The sequence below is a fragment of the Haliotis cracherodii genome, unplaced genomic scaffold (assembly GCF_022045235.1).
Source record: "Haliotis cracherodii isolate W230 unplaced genomic scaffold, xgHalCrac1.p SCAF_11, whole genome shotgun sequence".
Classification (NCBI taxonomy): domain Eukaryota; kingdom Metazoa; phylum Mollusca; class Gastropoda; order Lepetellida; family Haliotidae; genus Haliotis; species Haliotis cracherodii.
The window spans coordinates 3,988,470-4,016,060 of NW_027266266.1; the positions used below are offsets into that span (position 1 = coordinate 3,988,470).

At 39.1% G+C, this 27,591-nt stretch overlaps 1 protein-coding gene across 1 annotated transcript; it reads right to left on the reverse strand.

Moving 5' to 3' along the window:
* Window positions 1-628: 628 nt before the first annotated feature.
* LOC139456121 (WD repeat-containing protein 5B-like) lies at window positions 629-25,945 on the reverse strand. The gene is made up of 10 exons (XM_071237654.1): window positions 25,715-25,945; window positions 18,594-18,678; window positions 11,872-12,016; window positions 10,267-10,456; window positions 8,963-9,071; window positions 8,006-8,043; window positions 6,536-6,635; window positions 4,908-4,973; window positions 3,014-3,106; window positions 629-2,229 (listed from the first exon to the last, which is right to left on the reverse strand). The coding sequence occupies exons 1-10, from the start codon at window positions 25,855-25,857 to the stop codon at window positions 2,083-2,085; spliced, it is 1,116 nt and encodes a 371-aa protein (XP_071093755.1). The 5' UTR covers window positions 25,858-25,945; the 3' UTR covers window positions 629-2,082.
* Between the last annotated feature and the right edge of the window lie 1,646 nt (window positions 25,946-27,591).

Consider the following 27,591-nt stretch of genomic DNA (forward strand, 5'->3'; position numbering starts at 1 on the left):
CCAGTTTTTTTCCTTATCCAAATCAAAGGCAGCAAGTCGGCAATATTTCACTGTAGGTCGCTCAGAACAAAGAAGCCTGTGATAATATGTAAAATATATTTCTTGTGGTTCCATATTCTAACTGTAATGCTTTTCCGCATTCTAGTCAACCACAGCGGTTTGTTACACAGGAGTTGAATACAATGGGAAACACAGTCATGTTTAGACCAACAAAAATGCTAATCTAAAACTGGATAATTTTAGGAACACTTTTGATACAGAAACAAATAACAACATCAAAAACAGTCTGTGACTCCAGCCACTGGTCTGAAGTCTGAGTCTAGTAATAGTGTCAGGTAAGGTCAGTTAATAATAATAATAATAATAATAATAATAATAATAATAATAATAATAAATTAACACTATTTACACTGATGTTCAACCCTATTAAAAAAAGTCAGTATTTTGTCGTGAAAAATACATTAATGCTTGTTTCGAATTGCCAGCTAAACTTGCTACCAATTGCAAGTGACAAAGGTCAGAGTGCAAATACAGCAAGGAATGAGAGTCCCCAGTGCCCCATCTTCCCGAGGCAAGGGAGTTAACTGACTATAAAAGTCCAGTTTCTACCCTTGCTGAACTAGGCTGGTATTATGGAGTTACAATTTGGCTGGACTAACGAGTCTATGCAAAGTCCAATCAAAATCTCACAATGAAATCGAAATCCGGTTTGTAAACTGTCGTGCAGATTTTGGTTGATTGCAGGATTTGCAAAGCATGTGCACTGCCAGCTCGTTGTCAACGGATATTTTCCAAATTTTTTCATGTTTTTAATCAAGGTGCTCACGTGATTTGATGCATTTCGCGATGTAAGACCCGTTTTATCACAATATAGATCTTGATTATCGATCAGATCATCCTGACTGGGCTCCACCATTTTGGTCGAAGCAAATGCAAGTGATACAAGAGGTTGAATCTGATTGGTCAATAGGAGAGGCTTAGAAGGGTCTTAACACGTAATAGCCACTGGTGGCGCTACGATCGAGCCCCAGAATTCCAGCCTACTTCGGCAAAGGTGGAAACTAGACTTCTTAAGTCAGTTAACTCTCTTGAATGGTGGCCTCACTCTATTGTCTTAATTTTATGTTGTGTAGAAGTTTTTAACATTCTCAAACTAGTGCTGAATAAAACTCTGTGATATGTTGTAGTTGTTTTTGCTATCCTTTATCAAGAGAAGTGTAAAATACAGCAGTGTAAATATTCAAAATACTCTGGTGATATGGTTGATATACTGTGCACTTAACTTGCTGTAGTCCTTGCCAAACTTCCCAATAGTTAAGGTATCCTAAGGACTAGTAGACATTTGCCATTTTGAAGGCTATATGTTTTCATTATAAGGACTAGTGGACTACATATGTTAGTTTCTCCCCACTGCTCCCAGTGACATACATAACTGCCAAACACAAACATTAGGCGTGAAACAATACAGCAAGGTCATGATACAATATGTATCACGATACATGGGTCACGATACGATACATATCACGATGTGGATATTTATGTCAAATTGTATGGAAACTTCTTGCCTTTTAATATTTCAGAGCAAGTTCAAAAGGAAAAGCTGAAGACACATGTTTGCAGCAGCTATTTTAGTAATGAACTTGAAATGCTAATTACAACCCATTTTGAGATATTTCACTGACAAAAATACTTGAGGCTCATTAAACGAGTAGTAAGTAATTTATTTCAGCAAGTGTATCGTCTTGTATTGATACAGAAAAAAATGTATCATGTATCGTATGGTCGCACTGTTGTATCATTTCATCCCCACAAACATTATAAGAAAATATGACCATATTATGTTTGAGAACAGCTTATTGGCTGGCCAAATAGGGAAAAGACTTCATATTGTTGCAGGCCCATAAAGTCAGGTCATCCCCTTTCGGCTGGGAGACTTCTAAGTATCTGAAATAATTCAGAAAAACAAGAAACTTACGGTGATATCTAGCCTAAATAAAAGTCATCTGTTCTGGTTCAACTAGTTCCAAAATAATTCTGATCACAGACTGAGAGGCTCTTCAAGTTTTTCATGTTGTGGAGTAATCAGTCCCCTCTGTAGTGACTTTTCTTGTCGCTGCGGACGAGGAAGATGTAGCGACTGCTGCCGATGGCGATGCGTGGGTAGCTGCTCTGGCGGTCATTGTCGATGCAGTAGACCCCCTGAGGTAGGTCCACAAGCTGACCGGTGGTCTGAGTGAGATGAGAGAATGGATGACCAATGTATGTCCACGTTGATAAAGACGGAAGCAACATACAGGGAAACTTACATTACAAGACAATTACAGATGGAACGGTAAATATGAAGCAGATGGAACTTTGGTGTCACTTTGATTTGCTTAGAGTGATTTTATGTACACTTCTGTCAATGAGAAGCACCATAAGAATGACAATCCGCATTTTACACATCTGACACAAGACTCACAGCAAATTGTTGGTAGTACATGTACTCTCTAAACATAACAATCCTGAAATTCTCACATCCCACATCCAATAGTTTCCAGAGTTCTGTATACTGCAGCAAACAGTATACATGCACAGAGACATTCCTTTCAGTATCAGCCTCTTAATGACATTATATATTGACAAGTCACATATGGATATTTCTAAAAAACTGAAGGGGACAAATTAAGCACTTCAATGACACATAAGGAAAGTTTCATGAAACTATGTGTTGCATTGTTTGGGGAATCTCATCTTAATCATGGACATGATGGGTACTGCAGAAAAGAAAACTCCAGAAAGGAATCCAGGACCCAATTGAATCTAATTGAATTGCCAAAAAGGAAATGTCACCAGCTGACAACTTGATAAGTTATTGTTTTGAAAAGAACAAAATTTCCAAACTTCCTCCAGACCAAAAGGCACAAGTACATAGCTTGACTTATACGTCTCTGTGCAAGGTTTGATGAAGACATATTGAATGGCCTTTTGAGCTATGCTCTGGAAACATCTGAGGTAGATATGACATACTTACATTGAGTGTTCCTCTGTCTATGATCCTGGCCATGTTTTGGTCTGTGCCTCCACAGATGATGCTGTCCTTGCCTAGCCACTGGGCACAGTACAGCTGTAACACACAGGAAAACACATACAGCTGCAACACACAGGATAACACATACAACTGTAACACTCAGGAAAACACATACAGCTGTAACACACAGGAAAACACATACAGCTGCAACACACAGGATAACACATACAGCTGTAACACTCAGGAAAACACATACAGCTGTAACACACAGGAAAACACATACAGCTGCAACACACAGGATAACACATACAGCTGTAACACTCAGGAAAACACATACAGCTGTAACACACAGGAAAACACATACAGCTGTAACACACAGGATAACACATACAGCTGTAACACAGGATTAACACATACAGCTGCAACACACAGGATAACACATACAGCTGTAACACACAGGAAAACACATACAGCTGTAACACTCAGGAAAACACATACAGCTGCAACACACAGGAAAACACATACAGCTGTAACACTCAGGAAAACACATACAGCTGTAACACTCAGGAAAACACATACAGCTGTAACACACAGGATAACACACACAACTGTAACATACAGGAAAACACATACAGCTGTAACACTCAGGAAAACACATACAGCTGCAACACACAGGATAACACATACAGCTGTAACACACATGATAACACATACAACTGTAACACACAGGATAACACATACAACTGTAACACACAGGATAACACACACAACTGTAACACACAGGATAACACATACAGCTGCAACACACAGGATAACACATACAGCTGTAACACACATGATAACACATACAACTGTAACACACAGGATAACACATACAGCTGTAACACACAGGATAACACATACAGCTGCAACACACAGGATAACACATACAACTGTAACACACAGGATAACACATACAACTGTAACATACAGGAAAACACATACAACTGTAACATACAGGAAAACACATACAGCTGTAACACTCAGGAAAACACATACAGCTGTAACACACAGGAAAACACATACAGCTGTAACACTCAGGAAAACACATACAACTGTAACATACAGGAAAACACATACAGCTGTAACACTCAGGAAAACACATACAGCTGTAACACACAGGAAAACACATACAGCTGTAACACTCAGGAAAACACATACAACTGTAACATACAGGAAAACACATACAGCTGTAACACTCAGGAAAACACATACAGCTGTAACACTCAGGAAAACACATACAGCTGTAACACTCAGGAAAACACATACAGCTGTAACACTCAGGAAAACACATACAACTGTAACATACAGGAAAACACATACAGCTGTAACACTCAGGAAAACACATACAGCTGTAACACACAGGAAAACACATACATCTGTAACACTCAGGAAAACACATACAGCTGTAACACACAGGATAACACATACAGCTGTAACACAGGATTAACACATACAGCTGCAACACACAGGATAACACATACAGCTGTAACACACAGGATAACACAAACAGCTGTAACACACAGGATTAACACATACAGCTGCAACACACAGGATAACACAAACAGCTTCAACACACTGGACCAGACAATTCAGTGATTGATATCATGAGAATCGATCCACGCAACTGGGATACTATGACATGCATCAACAAAGTCAGCAAGTCTGACTACCCAATCCCGTTGGTCGCCTCTTAAAACAAGCATAGTCGCCTGTTACGACAAGCATGGGTTGCTGAAGACCTATTCCAACCCGGATCTTCACAGGTGCACAGGATAACATGCATAGGATAACATACAGCTGCAACACTAGGGATCACACTGAGTGACTGGTGGGTATGAGTGACCGAGAGACGTACCTGACTAGAGTTGAGGGTGTCCTGCGGAACATCCTTGATCTTAGCTGCCAGGGAGAAATCCCAGATCTGTCCAAAGTCAAACAAATATTAATCAGCAACTTGACAATCAGTTCATGCACCTGACAATGCAAGGAGAAACTGGAAATACACTGTACAATTTCCTGTGTCCTCCCATCGGTCAGACACCCCACTTGTAAGACAGTTTTAGTAGTGGCTGATTGACAATTAATCAGCTACAGTTGAAGTGGACTCCACCCTCTTTCCACCCATTTGTCAGACAGTGAGGAGTAAGAAACGAACACCACAAACTCTTACTCATGTTTATTTTTAGCACCAACAACTAACATAAGTCATCTCAACAAAATTGTAAATTTATATACTTATCCTATCTCACACAATTCATTTCTTCTTATTCTTCGATCTTGGTGTGGAAACGTTCTAGAACAAAGTTTCCAGCTTAAAAAAACACCACTCACCCAAACACACCCTTTACATCACCAATCACCACTGTGATCATGGTTCACGCACCACTAAAATCCCGTGCGACACGACCCCAGTGACCTGACCTGACATATCCAGCACCCTCATTTTCAATCAAGAGTGTACAGGCTGGTGTAACTGTGATGCGGATGGTTGAGTGGGCATTAAGCGTGTGAGATAGGATAAGTTTAAAAATTTCAGTCAATATCAGCACTAAGCACTATAACATATAACACACATAAACATATAAGATAACACTTTATTATCCTGAAAGACAATTTGTGTTACATCAGCACAAGGCCTCAGATTAGTGATAAACCCTCATACAAATAAATAGAGTATCACAAATGTAATTAACGTTACATGTGACACTAGCTAAAAAAAGGTCAACAATTGTTTATCACAATACTTATCATAAAACCTGGTACTAGCTGGCATGAATTCTCAATACTGTTCTCAATATTGGCAAATATTTTATTTGCTCCTATTACTGATTAACTATTTGCTGTTAATAAATATTGGCGAAGTCCAGGGGAAAGATGCCAATGATTTTATTCACCGTGTTACAGATTTTCAAACAGACAGGTTTCTGAACCAGCTAGTGAAGTCAAAAGAGTGTGAGTGAGTACGGTTTTATGCCGCTTTTAGCAATATTCTAGCAATATCGCGGCGGGGGACACCAGAAATTGGCTTCACACATTGTACCCATGTCGGGAATCGAACCCAGGTCTTCTACGTGACGAGCGAACGCTTTAACCACTAGGCTACCCGACCGCTCAGCTAGTTAAGTCAAAAGTACTTAGAAATACTTAAAATGAATTTATTCGACTTGTTGCAATCCTGTCAACCTAATGACATAGGTAAGCCCACGTTCTTTTTTAATTAAAGTCTAACAACTGGGTGTCTAACACATGGGACATCTGAAAGATGGGATAGAACCCAACCTCCGCAGCAGTGAAAAATATGGATGTCTTAAAAACATAAACATTTTCCAACATGTGACCAACACATCCTAAAATAAAATGACCATTGAAAGTGAAGCATGAAAGTTAAAGATTATGTCTTCCCCTAGAAGCCGACATAATGTCTACCACACACGGAGACAGTGCCTGAGGCCACAAGATGCCCCTGCCACAAGAAGATGGTACCTGTAGGACCGAGTGCTTCCTCCAGCTGCCGGTGAGGATGTGGTTGTGTAGTGGGTCGATGTCAAGGGCGTCGCCACAGATGTGAGGCCCACAGAACTTCCTGTACAGAAACACACAGGGTCAGATATATCAAGGTCACACATGCCCGCGGGTCTCCTCACTAATTGTTTCGGCCCAAATCTAGTTTGTATCTAGTCAAATATTGCTAGGAGGCAACACTCATTGATGGGGGAATTGATTAATTCATGGATGAATTGATGGGATTGGGTGAGTGAGCAGACGGATGGATTGGCTGATGGATAAATGGGTGGGTGAATAATTGGAAGGATGGTTAATGGATGTAAAGAATTGCTGATGGATTGGGTCTAGGATGATTTGGTTGGTGGATAGATGTGTTGTAGGATGATTTGGTTGGTGGAAAGATGTGTTGTAGGATGATTTGGTTGGTGGATAGATGTGTTGTGGGATGATTTGGCTGGTGGATAGATGTGTTGTGGGATGATTTGGCTGGTGGATAGATGTGTTGTGGGATGATTTGGCTGGTGGATAGATGTGTTGTAGGATGATTTTGTTGGTGGATAGATGTGTTGTAGGATGATTTGGTTGGTGGATAGATGTGTTGTAGGATGATTTGGTTGGTGGATAGATGTGTTGTAGGATGATTTGGTTGGTGGATAGATGTGTTGTGGGATGATTTGGCTGGTGGATAGATGTGTTGTGGGATGATTTGGCTGGTGGATAGATGTGTTGTAGGATGATTTGGCTGGTGGATAGATGTGTTGTAGGATGATTTGGTTGGTGGATAGATGTGTTGTAGGATGATTTGGTTGGTGGATAGATGTGTTGTAGGATGATTTGGCTGGTGGATAGATGTGTTGTAGGATGATTTGGTTGGTGGATAGATGTGTTGTGGGATGATTTGGTTGGTGGATAGATGTGTTGTGGGATGATTTGGCTGGTGGATAGATGTGTTGTGGGATGATTTGGTTGGTAGATAGATGTGTTGTGGGATGATTTGGCTGGTGGATAGATGTGTTGTGGGATGATTTGGCTGGTGGATAGATGTGTTGTGGGATGATCTGGCTGATGGATAGATGTGTTGTAGGATGATTTGGTTGGTGGATAGATGTGTTGTGGGATGATTTGGTTGGTGGATAGATGTATTGTAGGATGATTTGGTTGGTGGATAGATGTGTTGTAGGATGATTTGGTTGGTGGATAGATGTGTTGTAGGATGATTTGGCTGGTGGATAGATGTGTTGTAGGATGATTTGCTTGGTGGATAGATGTGTTGTAGGATGATTTGGGTTGGTTGATGAAAGGTTGGTAGAAATTGATGTCTGGAATTGGTGAATGGCTGGCCGAAGTTGGTGGATGGATGGAGGGATGGCTGGATGTGATGATGGTGGTGGATTGATTAATGTGTGTGTGTGTATGGGGGGCAGGGTATTTATTGATACCACAACTTACTTGACGGCATGTCCATTTTGAACTCTCACATCCCAGTACTGAAACACAGAACACAAATCTACAATAGCACACATCCAGTCTGACCTTGATGAAGCACAACTTCTCCATCAGTATGCACTGCAGCACAAGGCTCAACTTGATAATCATCAACACAGTCCACATACTCAAACCAGGGTTCAAAATTAACATGAGTCCACTAGTCTGAGACACATTGTGGACTACCACTTTTTGCCATTAGGTAGATTACAACTCTATCACATGTCATTTGTTGTGGACAAGAGAAGACTTTCAACCCTGCAAACGTTAGCAGCTACATCCTTTCCATGAAACTACTCTATTCTATGTTCTATGCTACAGCAGAGCTCGAGAGAAGCTGCGTATTTCCGCAAAATACACATTAACAAACAGAAATACCCAGACAAATCAAATTCTAGCGTATCAAATACACAACAAAAACTTTAAATACAATTTTGAAATAAAACTAATGCGTATATTACAACCATTAGATAAAATGATTGCATATATTACAACTGTTAGATAAAATGATTGTGTATCACCCAATCACGAAATTCACTTATCGACAGTTACAATCGGAAAAACTTGTTGACAAACTTACTGATAGATGCTAATTGAAAATCACATCGTGCCTAGTCATTGTACATGTTGTATCTTAAACAGTTGCTGATTGGTGATTAAAGAAATAGTGCCTTTCTTACAATGCTAGGTTTTGCAAACAAAAATGGCATCCCGGAGAGGGAGCCGCAAGCTCAGGCTGGTATACTACTATTCACATAGTTTAAATGAGTGTTAAATGAAAGTTAAAATACCCACATGTTAAGAAACAGGTGGGTAAAAAAATGTGAACACCCTCTAAAAATTGTGGATACTTAATCAAAATTAAACCTCTGGGTAAAATACCCCAATAACAAAAGCTTATCTATGGCTCTGCAACAGTACCTGCACGGTATCGTCCCATCCACCAGTGATAAACAGGTCCGGATGGTTGGGGTTGAACTGGGCGGCAAATACACGGAACCGATGACCATCCATAATGTCTCGAGCATCACTGAAAGGTTTCATATAAATAAATAAAAGCCACACACGTCAGTGTTGAGTGAGTTGTTTTTTTAACACTGATGTTTTGTATGTTTGTTGAGTAACACCCCACTCAGCTAAGACAGCAACCTGTAAATTATTGAGAAAATCCAGTGATTGATATTGTGAGCAACGATCCACGCTGCTGGGTAAGAAGGCACCCAATCAACAAAGTCACCCGATCTATTAATCCGGCTCTTACGACCAGCTTGGGTTATTGGGCATAACCGGCATCGCCACAGGGTTATATAGTCTGACTCTATATTATCGCTGGCTCTATATTATTGTGGAAAATCTCGTAATCCCTCCCACCCTGTCGACTGCAAATGTAAGCACAATATTTCATTGGTTGATCGAATACAGGACTCGTTGCAAGATGTCACAGCTACTTGTAAGTAAACATATCAACTTTTTTATAACAGTTTCTGGAAAGTCTTTTAAGTGGCATTACCATGATTACCCCAGCCTCCATTCAAAACTGGTTAGAACAATCAGTTTGTTTGGACAATGTCCATTGACCATGTTGACCAAACCTAGGTCGTATGCATACTGATTATGCATAATCAAAATAGGAAGTGATTTAGAGCACATTTTCCACACATATCATACAGCAAAATGGCAATACTGAGTTACCCCCCTTGAGTCGCTAATGGCAGATAATTTGTTGACAGATCTCCCTAAAGAAAATCAGCATCGATCTGATAAAAGATAAAAGTTGAACAAATAACAAGCAACACTTTCCGTATGACATATTTAATGGGTTAGCAAGTGAACGCCATTTCGAACCATCATAAATTAACTACCGTGATAATATAATACCATGCTACCACTTTTACATCCCATGACCTTGTGTTAGGGATGAAAACACAAATAAGAAAGCAAGAAAACATGCAGGACATACATGCAAGGACAAACTTCAAAATATTGCCAAATATGGCTGCCATAATGACCATATTGAAAATGAGATTCGAACCTCTTCAACATGTTCAACAGATTCAGGTGTCATGCCAAATGTGTGTGAAAAGTTCAAATTATATTCGTAAAGTAAAGATCAAAGTTTATTTTTGGGGGGACACCACACAAGCATGGGTACTGACATGGATCATTATCATGATTATAGGTAACAACAAGGCTCTCAATCAATGTTTATGTGTGGACAATTTTACCTGGGTTCAAACGTTTTCTTCCGCTTCTTTGTCTCGATATCATACAGGTGTATTTCCGGGTCGGCTCCAGCAGTGAGGAAGTGCGTTCCGTCGGGGTTGAGGGCCAGAGCCAAGACCTGGCGGATCTCGTTGATGGTGTGAAGACACTTACCGGAGGTGTAGTGCCAGAACTTGACGTGACCAGAAGCATCTGTTGGTACAGCAGCAGACATATGTATCAGGCAGAAAGTCAAGTCAATCTCACTGAAATCAGATCTATTGGTATGATACTCCACAAGAGGTTGATTCAGGTGATATTTCTTATCCTCCACTGGCGGTGGGGTAGCCTCGTGGTCAAAACATTGGCTCCTCACGCCGAAGACCCGGGTTTTTCGATTCTCCAGACGGGTACAATGTGTGAAGCTCATTTTCAGGTGTCCCATGCCATGATATTGCTTGCATATTGCTAAAAGCGTAAAACCATACTCACTCACTTTCATCCTCCAATCAGTGTTGAGGCTTCTAAATTCTCTGTGCGAACAGGTGAAGCCTTCAAGGAAGGCATATTTGATTTTTGCATCTTGAAAACGACCAGAGACAGGCAAGAAATAATAATGGTCACACTGTATTGTTACTGTGGATATTTGACACATCCTGATGTTTGGGAGCGCTACAGCATCTACACCCAGGGAATGTTTCTGTTGTGTGGGCTTTCCTTTGTAAAGACCAAAACTGCTGAATTTAGGAAGTAAAGAAATGAAGCTGAATCTTTGTGAAAGGCATCCACACATCCTTCACCTAGACTGAGAGGTCAAAGTTCACTTAGGGCCCAAATAGTCCACCTGAAGTGACCTATTGATGGGAGGAGTTACACGGATTGTGTCATGAAAAAAGATCTGATTTTAATGTTTGTTTGTTTGTTGTTTAATGCTGCACTCAGCAATATTCCATCTATATGGTGGCAGTCTGTAAATAATCAAATCTGGACCAGACAATCATGTGATTTACATCATGTGCACCGATCTTTGCAATTGGGATATGATGACATGCATCAACCAAGCCAGCAAGCCTGACCACCTGATCCCATTAGTTGCCTCTTACGACAAGCATGGGTTGTGAAGTGATGTGTTGACTCATAGACTCAAATGGAACATCAGCTCTATGTGGGAGGAAAGAATCTAGTGATGCAGATTATTGACAGTCTTCATCACTCTTGTGCCTTTGCCCTGTATTCTTTCTTTTCATCTTTTTTTCCTGTGGCACTGTTCCTGCTTGGTACCCAAAGAGTAAGTTTGGTTTAACACCGCTTTAAGCATGTTGAATCTATTTCAGCTATGTCACGGTGTGTAAGCATGGGGACAAAAGCCTGAAGTAATGCAGATCTTATACCATGCATACCTTTACCACTTTCAAAACAATGAGCATGGATATGGAGCTGACAAACCAAGAAACAGGGTGAACCAGGATTCAAAACCACAATCAGCAGTTTCTGGCACACCTAAGTGATTCAACTCTGCACACCTTTGACAACTGGGCCTCACATGCCCCCATCGTCCTGAGAAAGTTCCCAGACAACTGGAACATGTCAAACAATGCTTCTTAGGGAAGCAAGAGAGCTGTACCTACATGAAGCAATGAGGATGTGGGTGTACTCTGGTTTATCAAAGCTGGTATAAGGGCGGAAGCGGAGCTGTGTGACGGGGAGGCGGTGACACTGGGTATCTTCATCAGTGAGGCTGTACAGCATCTGCCCGGTCCCTGGACTGTAGATCTGACACACAAACGTCACACTTGTCACACCAAGAAAACAAACAGGGTGCCGTTGTACAAAACCATCTTAGCACTACAACTGTCGTAAGTCTATATTAAGGTATGGGAATTATGATCAACTTAGCACTACAACTGTCGTAAGTCTATATTATGGAATGGGAATTACGATCACCTTAGCACTACAACTGTCGTAAGTCTATGTTAAGGTATGGGAATTACGATCACTTTAGCACTAAGATTGCTTGTACAATGGCACCCAGGTCTACAACTTTCTTTGGCTTGTTTTAATGTAAGCCAGATTAAGCCAGATGTTTCTCGTACTACTGATGTTCAAGTGGGTTGATACTGTCTAGATATTTATGCGTTTATAGTAATGCCAAGACTTGACAAAATAGGTGTTTATTTGTCAGTAGTCCCAAAACAGTTGGTACAGTACACTACGGTTATAACAAACTAAAAGGGACCACTAATTTTAGTTCTCAATAACCGTAGTTCAATATAAGCATATATACAGCACATAGAGAACAATTGGCCTGGACTAAAAAATAAGTTCGTTATAACATGTATAAACGTGGTTTACTGTAATTTGTAAATATCATATGTGAAAGATATCAAACAAACAAAACAAACAAAACAAACATAATCCCCTAACATTCCATGGACTTGTGTGTGTGTGTCAGAACCTTGTATCTTCTTGAGTAAGTATGATTACAACACTGGATCTGACCACTTAATTCAATTTAGTCACCTTTTGGAAAAGAGGTGGTCTGACCATGTAAGCAGTGTTTGTTGGACAAACTTATCTCTTTGTCTATAACTCAATAAATCTATCATTTACAATATTCCCCATCTTCCCGAGGCAAGAGATATAACTGACTTTAAAAGTCCAGTTTCCACCCTTGCAGAACTAGGCTGGATTTCCTGGCATCGTCCATGACATACCATGACATACAGTGTTTGAAATAAAGAGAATTGCCAGGCTGCCATCAGGACCCACAGACTTGAGAATCTGCAGTCCCTGACTCAACTCTCAAGCTGTCATTTAAAAAATTGCAACTTAATGTGAAAAAAAAATCAACATGTATATTTACTGCCGGCCTTAAGGACCCATACAAATTTGAAAATATGGACCCCGGGTTGAGGGGGCCTACGGGCATGCGCTTAGTTCAAACACTGATGATATATACATTTCTTGTTTATATTTGATTTATTATATTCAACAATTTGATTTAGATCATATATCAGACACTTATTGCTTATCATACATAAGATATTTCCAGAAAAGTTTATAAAGCCAACAGGAAGTCCACATGTATCACTGCAGACCAGGGTGCCATTGTACAAAACAACCTTAGCCCTACGACTGTCGTAAGCCTATGTTAAAGTATGGGAGTTACAATCACCTTAGCGCTAAGATCCCTTTGTACAATGGCACCCTCGACTCCAATCTCATCGCCTAACAAAGATCTGAGGACAACCCATTTACGGTCACATCAGAACAACCTTTCATCCGACCAATCAAACCTTCGCTTACTAGATCATGAAAGTGACAGTCGGAATGTGTTTTCTAATCATGCAACCTCGAAAACGTTAACACGGGTTATTCCCAACGACAGTTACGGCCCGTACGACTGATTCCGTCGAAATTATCGTCTATCTCTCGCTTCTGTGGGATAAACATTTGAACGGAGAAGGCGTTGCATAGTACGTGGGAAGCAATGCCATAGAAACGCACTCATACATTAGACATTCCGGAATGTTCGTTTGTTCAGTTTTACAAAATTTTAAATCGAGACATGTTTTTCAAGCATAGTCTGAAATGGAAGTTGCCAGGTTGAAACAAGTGCCGTAAAGCTCGTGAAAGCTGCTTTCTAATTGGCTGATGTCGACTTCTTGTTAGTTGTTTCAGCGGTCGGTAAAAGTTTACGAAAGGTCGTTCTGACGTGACCTGTAATAGGATGTCCTCAAATCTTTGTTTAACGGCAGCCAGAAATCTGATTTTAATGACATTGCCCTGGACTCATTACTCTTCATTGATCGATTGGTTTAAAGAATATGGTAGAGAAATCCAAGAGAACTTAAAACGAAATACTGTTCCGTCAGAAAAAAAATAATTCACTGCTTATCTATGCTAATCAGTGTAAACATGGTAAAGCAAAAAGTGACTAGACCTGTTCCTTGTCCAAATAGGCATTGTACATTGTATTGTCATCATTACAGAAACAGCATTACACAGTGGTCGATAGAGTCTGTTTGGTGAACACTCGTTCTATTGTAAAAATAATTGACCCCAGAATACAATATACATAAACATTGTTTTATTTGGACATTAACTGACAAGATAACATTTCAAAACCTGTGGGTGTTGATTTTACTGCCTACTGACTAAGGGAGTTGAATCTTTAAGTCTACAGACCATCCTTCTAATGTTTAGATGATGGAGGAATATCAGACACAAGATTTATTGGGTACTCTGTACATGGCATCGATGAAAGTATGACCTGTAGAGAACGATTAATCATTATCTCAAATGTTCACAATCATGCTGATTAACAATACTCATGTGACGTCACTAGGATAGATTTGACTACAATTGAAGATGATATTATCTACTGAACACGGAGTAAAAAACGATTTCCTGTTCCAGAAATAGACTACTGTAGTTGAGCTGATGCCTCCATTTGTAATCATTAAAGAACACATTTTTCGTACATTTTCTCAGAAGAAAAGACTATAGGTGACATAAACAGGCTTGTCACTCGGGATGACAGAATCTGTCCCTCATGAAGTCATCATGTTGATACTGGAGGTTTCTCACAAAAGACTGGGCAATGAGACGTTCAGTACTTCCTTGATCAAGGTCATTCTATAAACATGCAGCTGATGAGTTTAGCCAGTATTACCGTATTCGACGCAATAAGTGCCCCACTCTAATAAGCTAATATATTAGCTGGTGAACAATTCCAATTAGCAACCATTCTAACTGATCAACGTACACAAGACTTATCTATTCATGCATAATACACACTCGTGTGTTATATGCACCCTTCATTATGGGCAATGAAGTCCTGGAAATATAGATATGTTGTATATAAACATTTCAGGCTGTCAGCATAAACCACAAAATTTACGATCTTTAAACTCTGGTTTTTTTTCCAAAAATAATATTCTAATAAGAGACCCCTATTTCTAATTTTGAGAGCGCCTGGGCGCTTATTAAGTCAAATATGGTATATCATTTACAAATAAAGAAGAATTTACCGTCTTTTTGAAAGAGAATCCTAAGAACATATAAGCCATGCTTTCATGCAAGTTGCCAAAGAATTTAAACTGAAATGTATACAGAATGCTTGTTAGTGGGTTTTCACAAACAATGAACAACCTACACATGACAAACATGGGGCTTAGACCATTGTAGACAGGACACACAGTCAGGGCAGCAGGGGGTAGTTTAATCCACATTCAGTGTATACTTGACTGGGCTGTCTTCAGCACAATGGATATCAAACAGTTAATTACATGGGTTTAACTGACACTGGGACACTTATATCCCAGATCAGCCAGTGACTCAGGACAATGATAAAAGATTAACAGTCCTTCCTTAGAAGCCAGTCTCATATTCTGTGTGTATTGAGTTTCTCTGGGCAGTGACACCTTGAGGTAAACAGTGCGATAATTAAACGAACCCAACAGGCAGTAGGGGCTGAAAAGGGCATCAAGTGTTTGTTTGTTTGTTTGTTTGTTGTTTAACGCTGCACTCAGTATTATTCCAGCTATATGACAGTGGTCTGTAAATAATCAAGTCTGGACCAGACAATCCAGAGATTGACATCATGAGCATCAATCTAATTGGGATATGATGACATACATCAACCAGGTCAGCAAACCTGACCACCCAATCACATTAGTCGCCTCGTACGACAAGCATAGTCACCTCTTACGGCAAGCATGGGTTGCTGAAGACCTATTCTACCCCAGATCTTCATGGGTCTGGCATCAAGTGATACAGTCGTAACGCACTGCTCATAGAACATAACAGATTATTAGATAATTATCATTGAAGTTGGATAAAAAACATCTCTACATTAGGCATGCTAGATATAGACATACAGTGTAACATTTTCTGTCTAAAACGTGTCCAAACAAATCAGGCTTGATGTTAGTGGAATGAGTTGCCAACAGTTGAACTGTGAGCATGACAGAGACAACACTGAAAACATGGTGCCATGGGACCGTAGCTCACCTGGATAGGTTGTCAATAGTTTCAACAAAGACAGTCAAAATAGATTTTCAGCATTGAAACTCAAATATTATCTGCTGAAATCTGCTGTGACACAAGTTACCTTACATCATGTTACATGCTCAAAGTAAATTTCAACACGGTGTCTTTGATTAATCTGGAGACTGATGATTTGGGTTTCCCACATTTAGACCACCTAAATGAAACTGGTGCTCGTTAAATGTTAGAAGTATTTGTCTCGTTGGCCAAGATATATGATGAACCCTGGGAGAAGGGTTTTACCTTGACTTACAAAAGTAGGTGACCCCCATTAATCAATTTTAACATGTTTAATGGTCCTTGCGGGCAATATGAGGTCCTGTACATTTTGTTGACCAAGAACCTGAAATGAGTCAATGATCATGTGGACAGTGTTCATGATTGATGAATGAAATAACAGACGCCATTACTGCTCTTGTTGCGCTGTAGACACAATGAATACAATTGAGCGTCCCCTGGGATGCAATATATTTTTGTCCCTGTCCATTCTCTACACTTGTGCGTGCTGGGGGTACAGTAAACACAGTTACACAGAAGTATTGAGGCAGGGTGTGGAAAATCAATGCCCAACCTGCCAGACTTGTTTTATGAGATTGCTCAACAAACAGAAAAATCATATCCACTGCCCTAAAACTTAGAAGATCTTAGTCAATTTTGATAAAATGTTTGTAACAAGTACTACTTATTATAGCTCCGACATACTGTAAACATCGTGAGTATGATGAATCTCTCTGACCCTGCTAACAGCATTGTTTACTTTCTTGTTCTGATTTCAATCACTCCTTAGACACACTCTCTGATTGGTTGATTAGAGTGCCATGTAGCCAATAGCACAACATACTGTTTACAAAAGTCAAGGCAGGTTGTACTGGCTGCTTAAAATTTATGGTCTTCATACGACCTAGAAATGGATGAATTCATTTTCTGGATGGGAAAAGCTACAGAGATACGAAAACTGATTCATCAGCATCAAAACAAAAAACACAGGCTGTAAGAAACCAACTTTGTGAAAAAAACAAACCCTTTCGTGCCTATAATCTGGACAAGTAGATTTGTCTGTGGACAAATGAATTTGAACTGTTTACTTGTCTGGGACAAGCTCATGAACAAGTCTGATATTTCCACAACCCTGCTTAACAACAATATGATCATAAATGACACCCTTATTCACAAGCATATTTGATACATGCAGCAAAACCTTTCAAAAAGGGCACATTTCTACCAGTCCTTAGGATACCTTAGCTTTTGGGCAGTTAGGCAAGGACTATAGAACTAGTGTCAATTTCTAACACTGCCTTAACTATTGGCCAGTTTGGCAAGGACTATAGGACAAGTGCCAATTTCTAACACTGCCTTAACTATTGGCCAGTTAGGCAAGGACTAGAGAACTAGTGCCAATTTCTAACACTGCCTTAACTATTGGCCAGTTTGGCAAGGACTATAGAACTAGTGCCCGTTTCTAACACTTCAAGACCAAATAAAAAATACACTGCCAACCAAATAATGACCATGGTATCTGACAATACAGTTATCCCTGTAAATCTCAAGTTTCAACACCATGGATGATTTGGGTATACTTCAGAAATGTGTCACTTTACAAATCAGCATGATGACGACATGCCTATCTGTGTTAGAAATTACAAAGCCATCGTGGTGTCCACAAGGTTTCCTGTCATCCTACATCAATCTGGCATGTAGGGCTGGGACGGGTATCTCGGGTACCCAGGTTTGGTGGGTACTGAGTAGAACCCAGGTACCCACAGGACTACTCGGACCCTTGGTTAGTCACGTGATATATTGTTTAATGACAAAAATTATCTAGAGCTCTATGGTTACACTACAAGTCACTAATGTTCACATTTCTATGGACCCATTCCTTCTGATTTTTCATATGGTTGAATAAAGATATAACTTAATTCAACTTCAGCGTATGAATGACCAGATTGTTTAATACATGTATCTAAATACGTTTTGCCAGGGCTATGCTAAAAATGTTCCCAATCGGACATATTGAAACATCTCCTGAGACCTACAGTGGGTACCCAGGTAGGGTCAGGTAATAGGGTGTGGGTATAAATTTGGACTCGTCCCAGCCCTACTAGCATGTCAAGGGCCCCCTAAGTGTTTAATCCTGAACATAAGGGTTAGGACTAGGGTCCTATGATTTCCACCCTTAATACTATTCACAGCCATGTGTCAATGTTTGTTGTTCCCTTGGAAACAAATGTAATGTTTCCTCTTAACTGCCAATTCTCTTGTGTGAGTTAATTACTTGGAAAACATGTTTGTGTAATCTTACTTTTATTGATCCGTCGCAAAGTCCAACAGCAAGGTGAGCACCGTCTGCACTGAACCGACAGCACATGATGTCAATCGGGCACTCGCTGCAACACAACATCCAATCAGATGATTGATCATGAAGACATAAACAAATACAAGATCAATAGATGATTACAGGACCAAAGGCTTGAAATAGAGTTTTATGTCAACACGCAAACAGAAATTATACATGTACTTGAAGGTAATAAAACCAACCAGTACTGTAACCAAATCACTGGTTCCAGTGGTGAACTGCCTTACACAGTACTTCAGAGAGATTACTACATGTAACATGTTTATATGTAAATTGTTTAATGTCTTTAAATTAAGGGTTTCATTGATTGGAAATCTTTGTTTCAAAACATTTGTATACTGCCTTAAAAGTCTCACGATATATCAAAATATCAATTAATAATAACATTAGCTATTGTGTAAATAAACCTTGTAGACCTGCAATTATCAATTTAATGCAAATATGAATATTGTAGCGGTAGGACAAAGCGGTGGAACCAGATATTCTTAGTGGTATACACAGAACATGTGTTTATAGAATTATCTCCCTTAGTAGACAAAAAACAATTTGTTGTGATGAAAGCATGTGGTTGAGAATTGGGAAAACTGCGATGTTCGATGTAAAGGAAGAGGAACCATGGTGTTCACGGACTCTACGATGTGTATTTGAGTAACTATATTTGTTGTGTGATGTGTGATGGCTCCCGTATTTGACATGCATCTGAATAAATCCTCTAACAATGAATTTTGTGTTTACTGCGAGTTGCACATGTGAATGCATCCCTAGCGGGATACCGATATATATAAAAATATGATCCATTAAATATATACAATAGAATGATCTGCCCTTTCATTGTCCATCTTAACCAGGGTAATCTAATACATGTAAACACTTCTGTGACAGTGAATTAATTTAGTATCAATATTCATAGATATGTATTGATACAGTATCGACATTAAATATCTATTGAGACATCAACATCACGGTATACAATGACCATCTTCCCGAGGCAAGGGAGTTAACTGACTGTAAAAACAATTTCCACCCTTGGTGAACTAAGCTGGAATTTCGTGGCTTGATCATCACGTCACCAGTGGCTATTCCAGCCTAGTTCCGCAAGGGTGAAAACTTGACTTTTATAGTCAGTTAACTCTCTTGCCTTTGGAAGATAGTGTCAAGTAGGATTGTCAACCCAATTACTTTCAATTAACTTGCGTACAGAAAAGCATGCATGAAATGAAAAACTCTAATGTATAAAAACAGTATGCATAAATGAAGCTTTTTCAGCATGTGTAGACAGAGATAATTTCTCAAACACAATTAAGAGCTAATTTATTTTCCGAGTCAAGCCTATAGTTAGAACCGTTAAATACATCTAAAATATTATTACCGGTATATTTTTTTTTTAAATCTTAAAATGTTTACTCATTTTGGGGGAAAATCCAATAGAGTGATGAAAAGATGATTGAAAAAATATTGGTTACCCAATTAAAAATTATAACACAATAAATAATTGAAAACACAAGGTCAACATTTACCAAAAGTGAGTTAATCACGCAGGGATAATTCTAGGGTGGGGCCGCATGCTTTTAGCCCCTTAATTGAACAGAACTAAAAGGCCCACATTTTCAGGGACAACAGGGCATTTTAACATGATTTTCACATAAAGGGTCCATGTCAGAAATGTCCTAGAGTGAACCCTGATCAAGTGTTACCATGGTTACAGATTCAGAGTATTTGACTTCTTACGTAAAGAGTCATCCACGTTTGTCCAATAATACAGATAGTTCCTCAGCTAGGAAACAACCCCGTTCAAGGACTATGTACAAACATTGAAGACGCCTCTGATTAATCAGTATGTTGAGTGATTATGCTAATTCAGAAATGAACAAGTTAAACAGCTGGCTTGAGTTGTGCTCATGATGTTTTCTCTACCTATGGAAGAGGCTTGTATACCATGATGTTTCTCTACCTATGGAAGAGGCTTGTATACCATGATGTTTCTCTACCTATGGAAGAGGCTTGTATACCATGGTGTTTCTCTACCTATGGAAGAGGCTTGTATACAATGATGTTTCTCTACCTATGGAAGAGGCTTGTATACCATGATGTTTCTCTACCTATGGAAGAGGCTTGTATACCATGATGTTTCTCTACCTATGGAAGAGGCTTGTATACAATGATGTTTCTCTACCTATGGAAGAGGCTTGTATACCATGATGTTTCTCTACCTATGGAAGAGGCTTGTATACAATGATGTTTCTCTACCTATGGAAGAGGCTTGTATACCATGGTGTTTCTCTACCTATGGAAGAGGCTTGTATACAATGATGTTTCTCTACCTATGGAAGAGGCTTGTATACAATGATGTTTCTCTACCTATGGAAGAGGCTTGTATACAATGATGTTTCTCTACCTATGGAAGAGGCTTGTATACAATGATGTTGCTCTACCTATGGAAGAGGCTTGTATACCATGATGTTTCTCTACCTATGGAAGAGGCTTGTATACCATGGTGTTTCTCTACCTATGGAAGAGGCTTGTATAACATAATGATTCTCTACCTATGGAAGAGGCTTGTATACCATGGTGTTTTTATACCTATGGAAGAGGCTTGTATACCATGGTGTTTCTCTACCTATGGAAGAGGCTTGTATAACATAATGATTCTCTACCTATGGAAGAGGCTTGTATACCATGGTGTTTTTATACCTATGGAAGAGGCTTGTATACCATGGTGTTTCTCTACCTATGGAAGAGGCTTGTATAACATAATGATTCTCTACCTATGGAAGAGGCTTGTATACCATGGTGTTTTTATACCTATGGAAGAGGCTTGTATACCATGGTGTTTCTCTACCTATGGAAGAGGCTTGTATACCATGATGTTTCTCTACCTATGGAAGAGGCTTGTATACCATGATGATTCTCTACCTATGGAAGAGGCTTGTATACCATGATGTTTCTCTACCTATGGAAGAGGCTTGTATACCATGATGATTCTCTACCTATGGAAGAGGCTTGTATGCCATGATGTTTCTCTACCTATGGAAGAGGCTTGTATACCATGATGTTTCTCTACCTATGGAAGAAGCTTGTATACCATGGTGTTTTTATACCTATGGAAGAGGCTTGTATACCATGGTGTTTCTCTACCTATGGAAGAGGCTTGTATAACATAATGATTCTCTACCTATGGAAGAAGCTTGTATACCATGGTGTTTTTATACCTATGGAAGAGGCTTGTATACCATGGTGTTTCTCTACCTATGGAAGAGGCTTGTATACCATGGTGTTTCTCTACCTATGGAAGAAGCTTGTATACCATGATGTTTCTCTACCTATGGAAGAGGCTTGTATACCATGATGTTTCTCTACCTATGGAAGAGGCTTGTATACCATGATGATTCTCTACCTATGGAAGAGGCTTGTATGCCATGATGTTTCTCTACCTATGGAAGAGGCTTGTATACCATGGTGTTTCTCTACCTATGGAAGAGGCTTGTATAACATAATGATTCTCTACCTATGGAAGAGGCTTGTATACCATGATGTTTCTCTACCTATGGAAGAGGCTTGTATGCCATGATGTTTCTCTACCTATGGAAGAGGCTTGTATACCATGGTGTTTCTCTACCTATGGAAGAGGCTTGTATACCATGGTGTTTCTCTACCTATGGAAGAGGCTCGTATACCATGGTGTTTCTCTACCTATGGAAGAGTCTTGTATACCATGGTGTTTCTCTACCTATGGAAGAGGCTTGTATACCATGGTGTTTCTCTACCTATGGAAGAGTCTTGTATACCATGGTGTTTCTCTACCTATGGAAGAGGCTTGTATACCATGATGTTTCTCTACTTATGGAAGAGGCTTGTATACCATGGTGTTTCTCTACCTATGGAAGAAGCTTGTATACCATGGTGTTTCTCTACCTATGGAAGAGGCTTGTATACCATGATGTTTCTCTACTTATGGAAGAGGCTTGTATACCATGGTGTTTCTCTACCTATGGAAGAGGCTTGTATACCATGGTGTTTCTCTACTTATGGAAGAGGCTTGTATACCATGGTGTTTCTCTACCTATGGAAGAGGCTTGTATACCATGGTGTTTCTCTACCTATGGAAGAGGCTTGTATACCATGATGTTTCTCTACCTATGGAAGAGGCTTGTATACCATGGTGTTTCTCTACCTATGGAAGAGGCTTGTATACCATGGTGTTTCTCTACCTATGGAAGAGGCTTGTATACCATGGTGTTTCTCTACCTATGGAAGAGGCTTGTAAACCATGATGTTTCTCTACCTATGGAAGAGGCTTGTATACCATGGTGTTTCTCTACCTATGGAAGAGGCTTGTATACCATGGTGTTTCTCTACCTATGGAAGAGGCTTGTATACCATGGTGTTTCTCTACCTATGGAAGAGGCTTGTATACCATGTTGTACCTCAGGAAGAGAGAAATCTCTGTATCAAGACAAAACTGTTAGTTCAGTACAGGGTGAGGGGTTCCTCAGGGAAAGTAATGAATGTCATTTCTAAGATTGACATTAAATATGGATGATCTATGTTTAATTAATTATCTTTTCCCGCATTTAATCATGGTGCCCGCATGCAAGGTGAGACCCATTTTAGCACAATATAGATCTTTAATATCAATCAGATTGTCTTGCCTGGGTGCCGCCATTTGAAGCAAATGGAAGTGGAATCTAATTGGTCAATAGGAGGGAAATAGAAGGGACAGAACTTGTTATAGCCATTGTGCAGTGTTAGAAATTGGCACTAGTCCAGTAGTCCTTGCCAAACTGCCCAATGGTAAAGGTATCATAAGGACTACTAGAAATTTGCCCTTTTTAAGAGTTTTGCTATATGTTATCATTATAAGGACAAGTGGACGAAAACTGTTAGTTTCTAACGCTGTTGTGGACCTACGATCAAGCCCCGAAATTCCAGCCTAGTTTGGCAAGGTTGGCAACTGGACTTTTATAGTCAGTTAACTCCCTTGCCTCAGGAAGATGACCATATTAAAATAGATATATAATTTCTTAACAATGAAAAGGGTTAATGAAAATATGTTGCTGTTTTCGTTTCTAATCCATGTCACAAAATATTAAGCAGTTGCCTTTTTTTGTAAAAATGTGTTAGTATTTGAATGAATCTTAAAGGGGAACTAATCTCTGGCTTCTTCTTGGCTGTCTGACACTGGCCGCTAGCTGCCGTGAGTCGATTTGCTCGCTAACACAACTGAGCTTGACAAGGGACTGAGCTACCATCTGTAAAGACAGCGTAAATAAACTTGGAGGCAACATTTGTTTATGCATTTTTGAACACTGATTGTTTACCCGTGATCTATGAAGATTTCGACAAAGGGCGCATGTTAATTAATTTCTTCAGCACCAACATACAGACAAAAAGTGCAGTGGATGTTGACATTTGGAATTACCCCTGATGGTTATAGTTTAATAATAAAAAAGTGTCCCTGCAGTGAAAGCATTTTCAGATTTCGGATTGCGGGGATAATACGATTACTACTCCCTTGTTGTCATCCGAGTTTTCTGGTATAACCTTACACTTGTGTATTTGTTGTCATTCACTTGATGCTCAGTTAATGAATTTATTATGGGTATAATTAGTGGTAGCACCACTCAGATTACCTGATAAAGGTTCCCATTTGGCATTTATTGTGTCTGGGGTAATTATTCAATCTAAATCCAGGTTTGAAGTGAGGTGAAATGTGTTTTATGTAATATGCACGAGGAAGCCTAGCAAGAGAGCCTACTTTTTTGTAAATCAAACGGATCATTCCTAGCCATTAAAGGATAACAGAAAATATGTTGATTGATTAATCACTGTTATCTTGCACAGTGGATATGTCAAAACTAAGTGTTTGCATGTGTAGGTTTACTAAACATAAGGGAACACACTCATATCATGGAGTGTAGTGCCGATGTGAAAACAACATACTTTGTTCAAAGAGTTAACCGATAATACGTTGATTGATTGCACAATGTTATCTGACTTAACAGTCAGGGTGGTCTCTTGCCTTCGCGGCAATTCAATTCCCATAACTCTGAGTAGAAATTCAATTTGGCCTGTTTTTAGATTTTTTCCCCTTTTTGCTATCAAAAAAGTATTAACTTACACGAAGAAAGACACCAATAGTAACATACATTCATTATGTTTGTATTAATGTACTTTTGAAAACAATTTAACAGTAATCTTGACTTAGAAAGGGAAAATGTTAAAAGAAAATCATGCAAAACAGTAGGGTAATTTCAACTGGTAACTGCAAACTTCATGTGTTGAATTTTGTAATAAAACTTATATCATTATAATCGCAAATGCTTGAGGAACATTATAACGCGTTTTTCTTCTATTATTTCGCCAACTTCCATGCGTAACGCAGCGGCCACAACTTTGTACTTTATTCAAAATAAAAGAAAGACCAATTCAGCGGTGATAACGTTTGGGTTTAGTGACAGAGAAGAAAACTACCGTCAATATGAGAAAACACATCTATCTGTGCAGTGATACAAAAACGAGTGAGGCAAACCAATTAAGTTGTATTTATTTTGTTATTATTTTGATGTTCTCATTGATACAATAAGAAAAACAATTGTTACAGATAAATCAAATTGAAATTATATTATATTCGGGTAAGACATTTTCTAAAAAATTCTTAAAGTGTCCGGGTACTGTCGCAAGCGTGTGCGACTTCAACCTCAGGCGTCTGATTACTACTGGAGTAGTGGTCATGGAAATACTCTAAGAATTTGCTAAAACAAGCGCACAAACACGACCACTACCGACAATAATCAACAAAACAGTTAACTCCCTTCACAAAAAAAAACCGAATGAAAGCCAATGGGTACTTTTGTTCAACTTGCATGCCGTTAAGAAAAATAAGTGTCCGGAGTACTGCCCCACCCGCTCTAGTTATTTATTCTAATTAGTAATATAATCGGAAGTAATTTTCGAGATTATATTTTTAAGTAGATATTAGAAAATGGAAAGTATGAAATGATCATGGTGGAGCTGTGACAGATTTTCCCACAAACTCCATCACTAGAAGCTGAAGAAATATTGCTTACATTGTGTCCAGCAATTTCATATTTCCCTCCAAGTATGGGCCGGTCTTTCGTTGACTTCCATGATCACTAAGACCAGCTTCGGTCATGTAGGAAAGGGCGTCAGATGCCGCGCTCATCGGACGTTGAAGTCTTTCACTCATCATCTTGGAAATGGAAATGATAACCTCTGTAACCTCAGCTGGAAATAAAACAAGGAAACCGAGCGTTCCTATTGATCCGTGTCGTCACCTTGCCTCCATGTAAACTATCTGCGTCGATGTTCATGCTCCGCAGTAACGGGTTATGGCGAAACTTGATTGGACAATAGTTTCGTTTACTGGTTATGATTCCCAGAAATTAGTGTTAAACTTAATCAACGATAATTCTTATCATATTTTCTTTCATTGACTTATTTTTCCGAAATAAACTAAACCAAAACAACTAATGTTGATACTAAAATGTCAAATTGAATAATACTGTGTTAAAACGAAACAGAACTTATTGCACTGACCAAGTAGATCTACATAGAATTGACGAAGAGTCTGACTACGTTATGGCTACGTTTGTCAATAAAAGCCATAAAAATATTTTTAGCTGACCTATGATACTTCACCCATGTGAGACCCCTTAAAGACTTGATTATTTACAGACCGCCGTCATATAGCTGGAATATTGCTGAGTGCGGCGTAAAACAACAAACCAACCAACCAACCTAAAACACGCTAACGTGATCAGCTGAGAATCGGACAGTTATAATTTCCAGAAACGCTAGCCAGTAAAGACTGTGTTCAATCCTACTCAACTTATTTAATTATTACTATATTGTGCCTGAGAGTTAGAACTTTACTGTGTTAGATTGTTACAAAGATATGTGACACCGAACAAGTTTTTCTTTGTACAGCTGCAGACATATATGGGATATTTTCCTTTATGTGGATATTCACGGATACATTCCTCGAACAAGGTAACTGACTTATACTTTACATATACTAGAAACTTTGGCCGGTTGTAATAACGATATTTGCATTTTTGGTTTCCATTCATTTGCTGTAGCATTGAACAGAATCTTTCTTGTTCCTCCACGTTTTCGTTGGGAAGTTCTTCGATGCGAGACAGACAACACTAAGTCGTTGTTTTCACAGCCCTTTCGTTTGTAAGCGTGTATATGTTACAGTCAGTGTGTAAAATGTGATTCACTCAGGCAATTAATAAAATTTCTAAATATTTCTGTAATTCTAAAAACTGACGGAAAAATCTGTCCATTGACTAAAAAAAATATCAAGACGTTCAAAGGGACTTTAAACATCAACTAATTACGGCAGGATAATAAGCCACAAAATATAGAAATGTACTTTGACTTTCGTCTAAGTCTATCATTTTCAGTCCATGGAAGATGACATTAAACATCAAACAGTTTGGAAATCGTTATCGTAATAACATTATTTGACAGATATTTCAGTCAATTTGTAAAATAATTGAATATTTTGGCGCTTAATGAATTGCTCAAGTGAATTGTTTTGTCATGTCATACGTTTATTATAACATACACACAATGGAATAGACAGAGCTCAGTTGAAATAGTTAGTTTGTGTTACAAGTCAAAATAGTGTAAACGAAAATCGCACAATATCGAGCAAGTGACGTATCAAAACGTCGTCACCAATACCGACGCTACCACAAAAGATACTACATTGCCTTATTATTTAAAAAAATATATTTCATTTTGTTGATCAATGTGATGATACGCCCTTATACCATCCATAAAAGTGACAAATGTGCTTATTGTTGGCGCAACATAGATCGCAAACTAGTCCAGATTTCTGGAATATCATCCGGATACTCACGGGAAAAAACAATAACAAATGCAACAACCCGTTCCCGGGAATTGCTGTAGATCA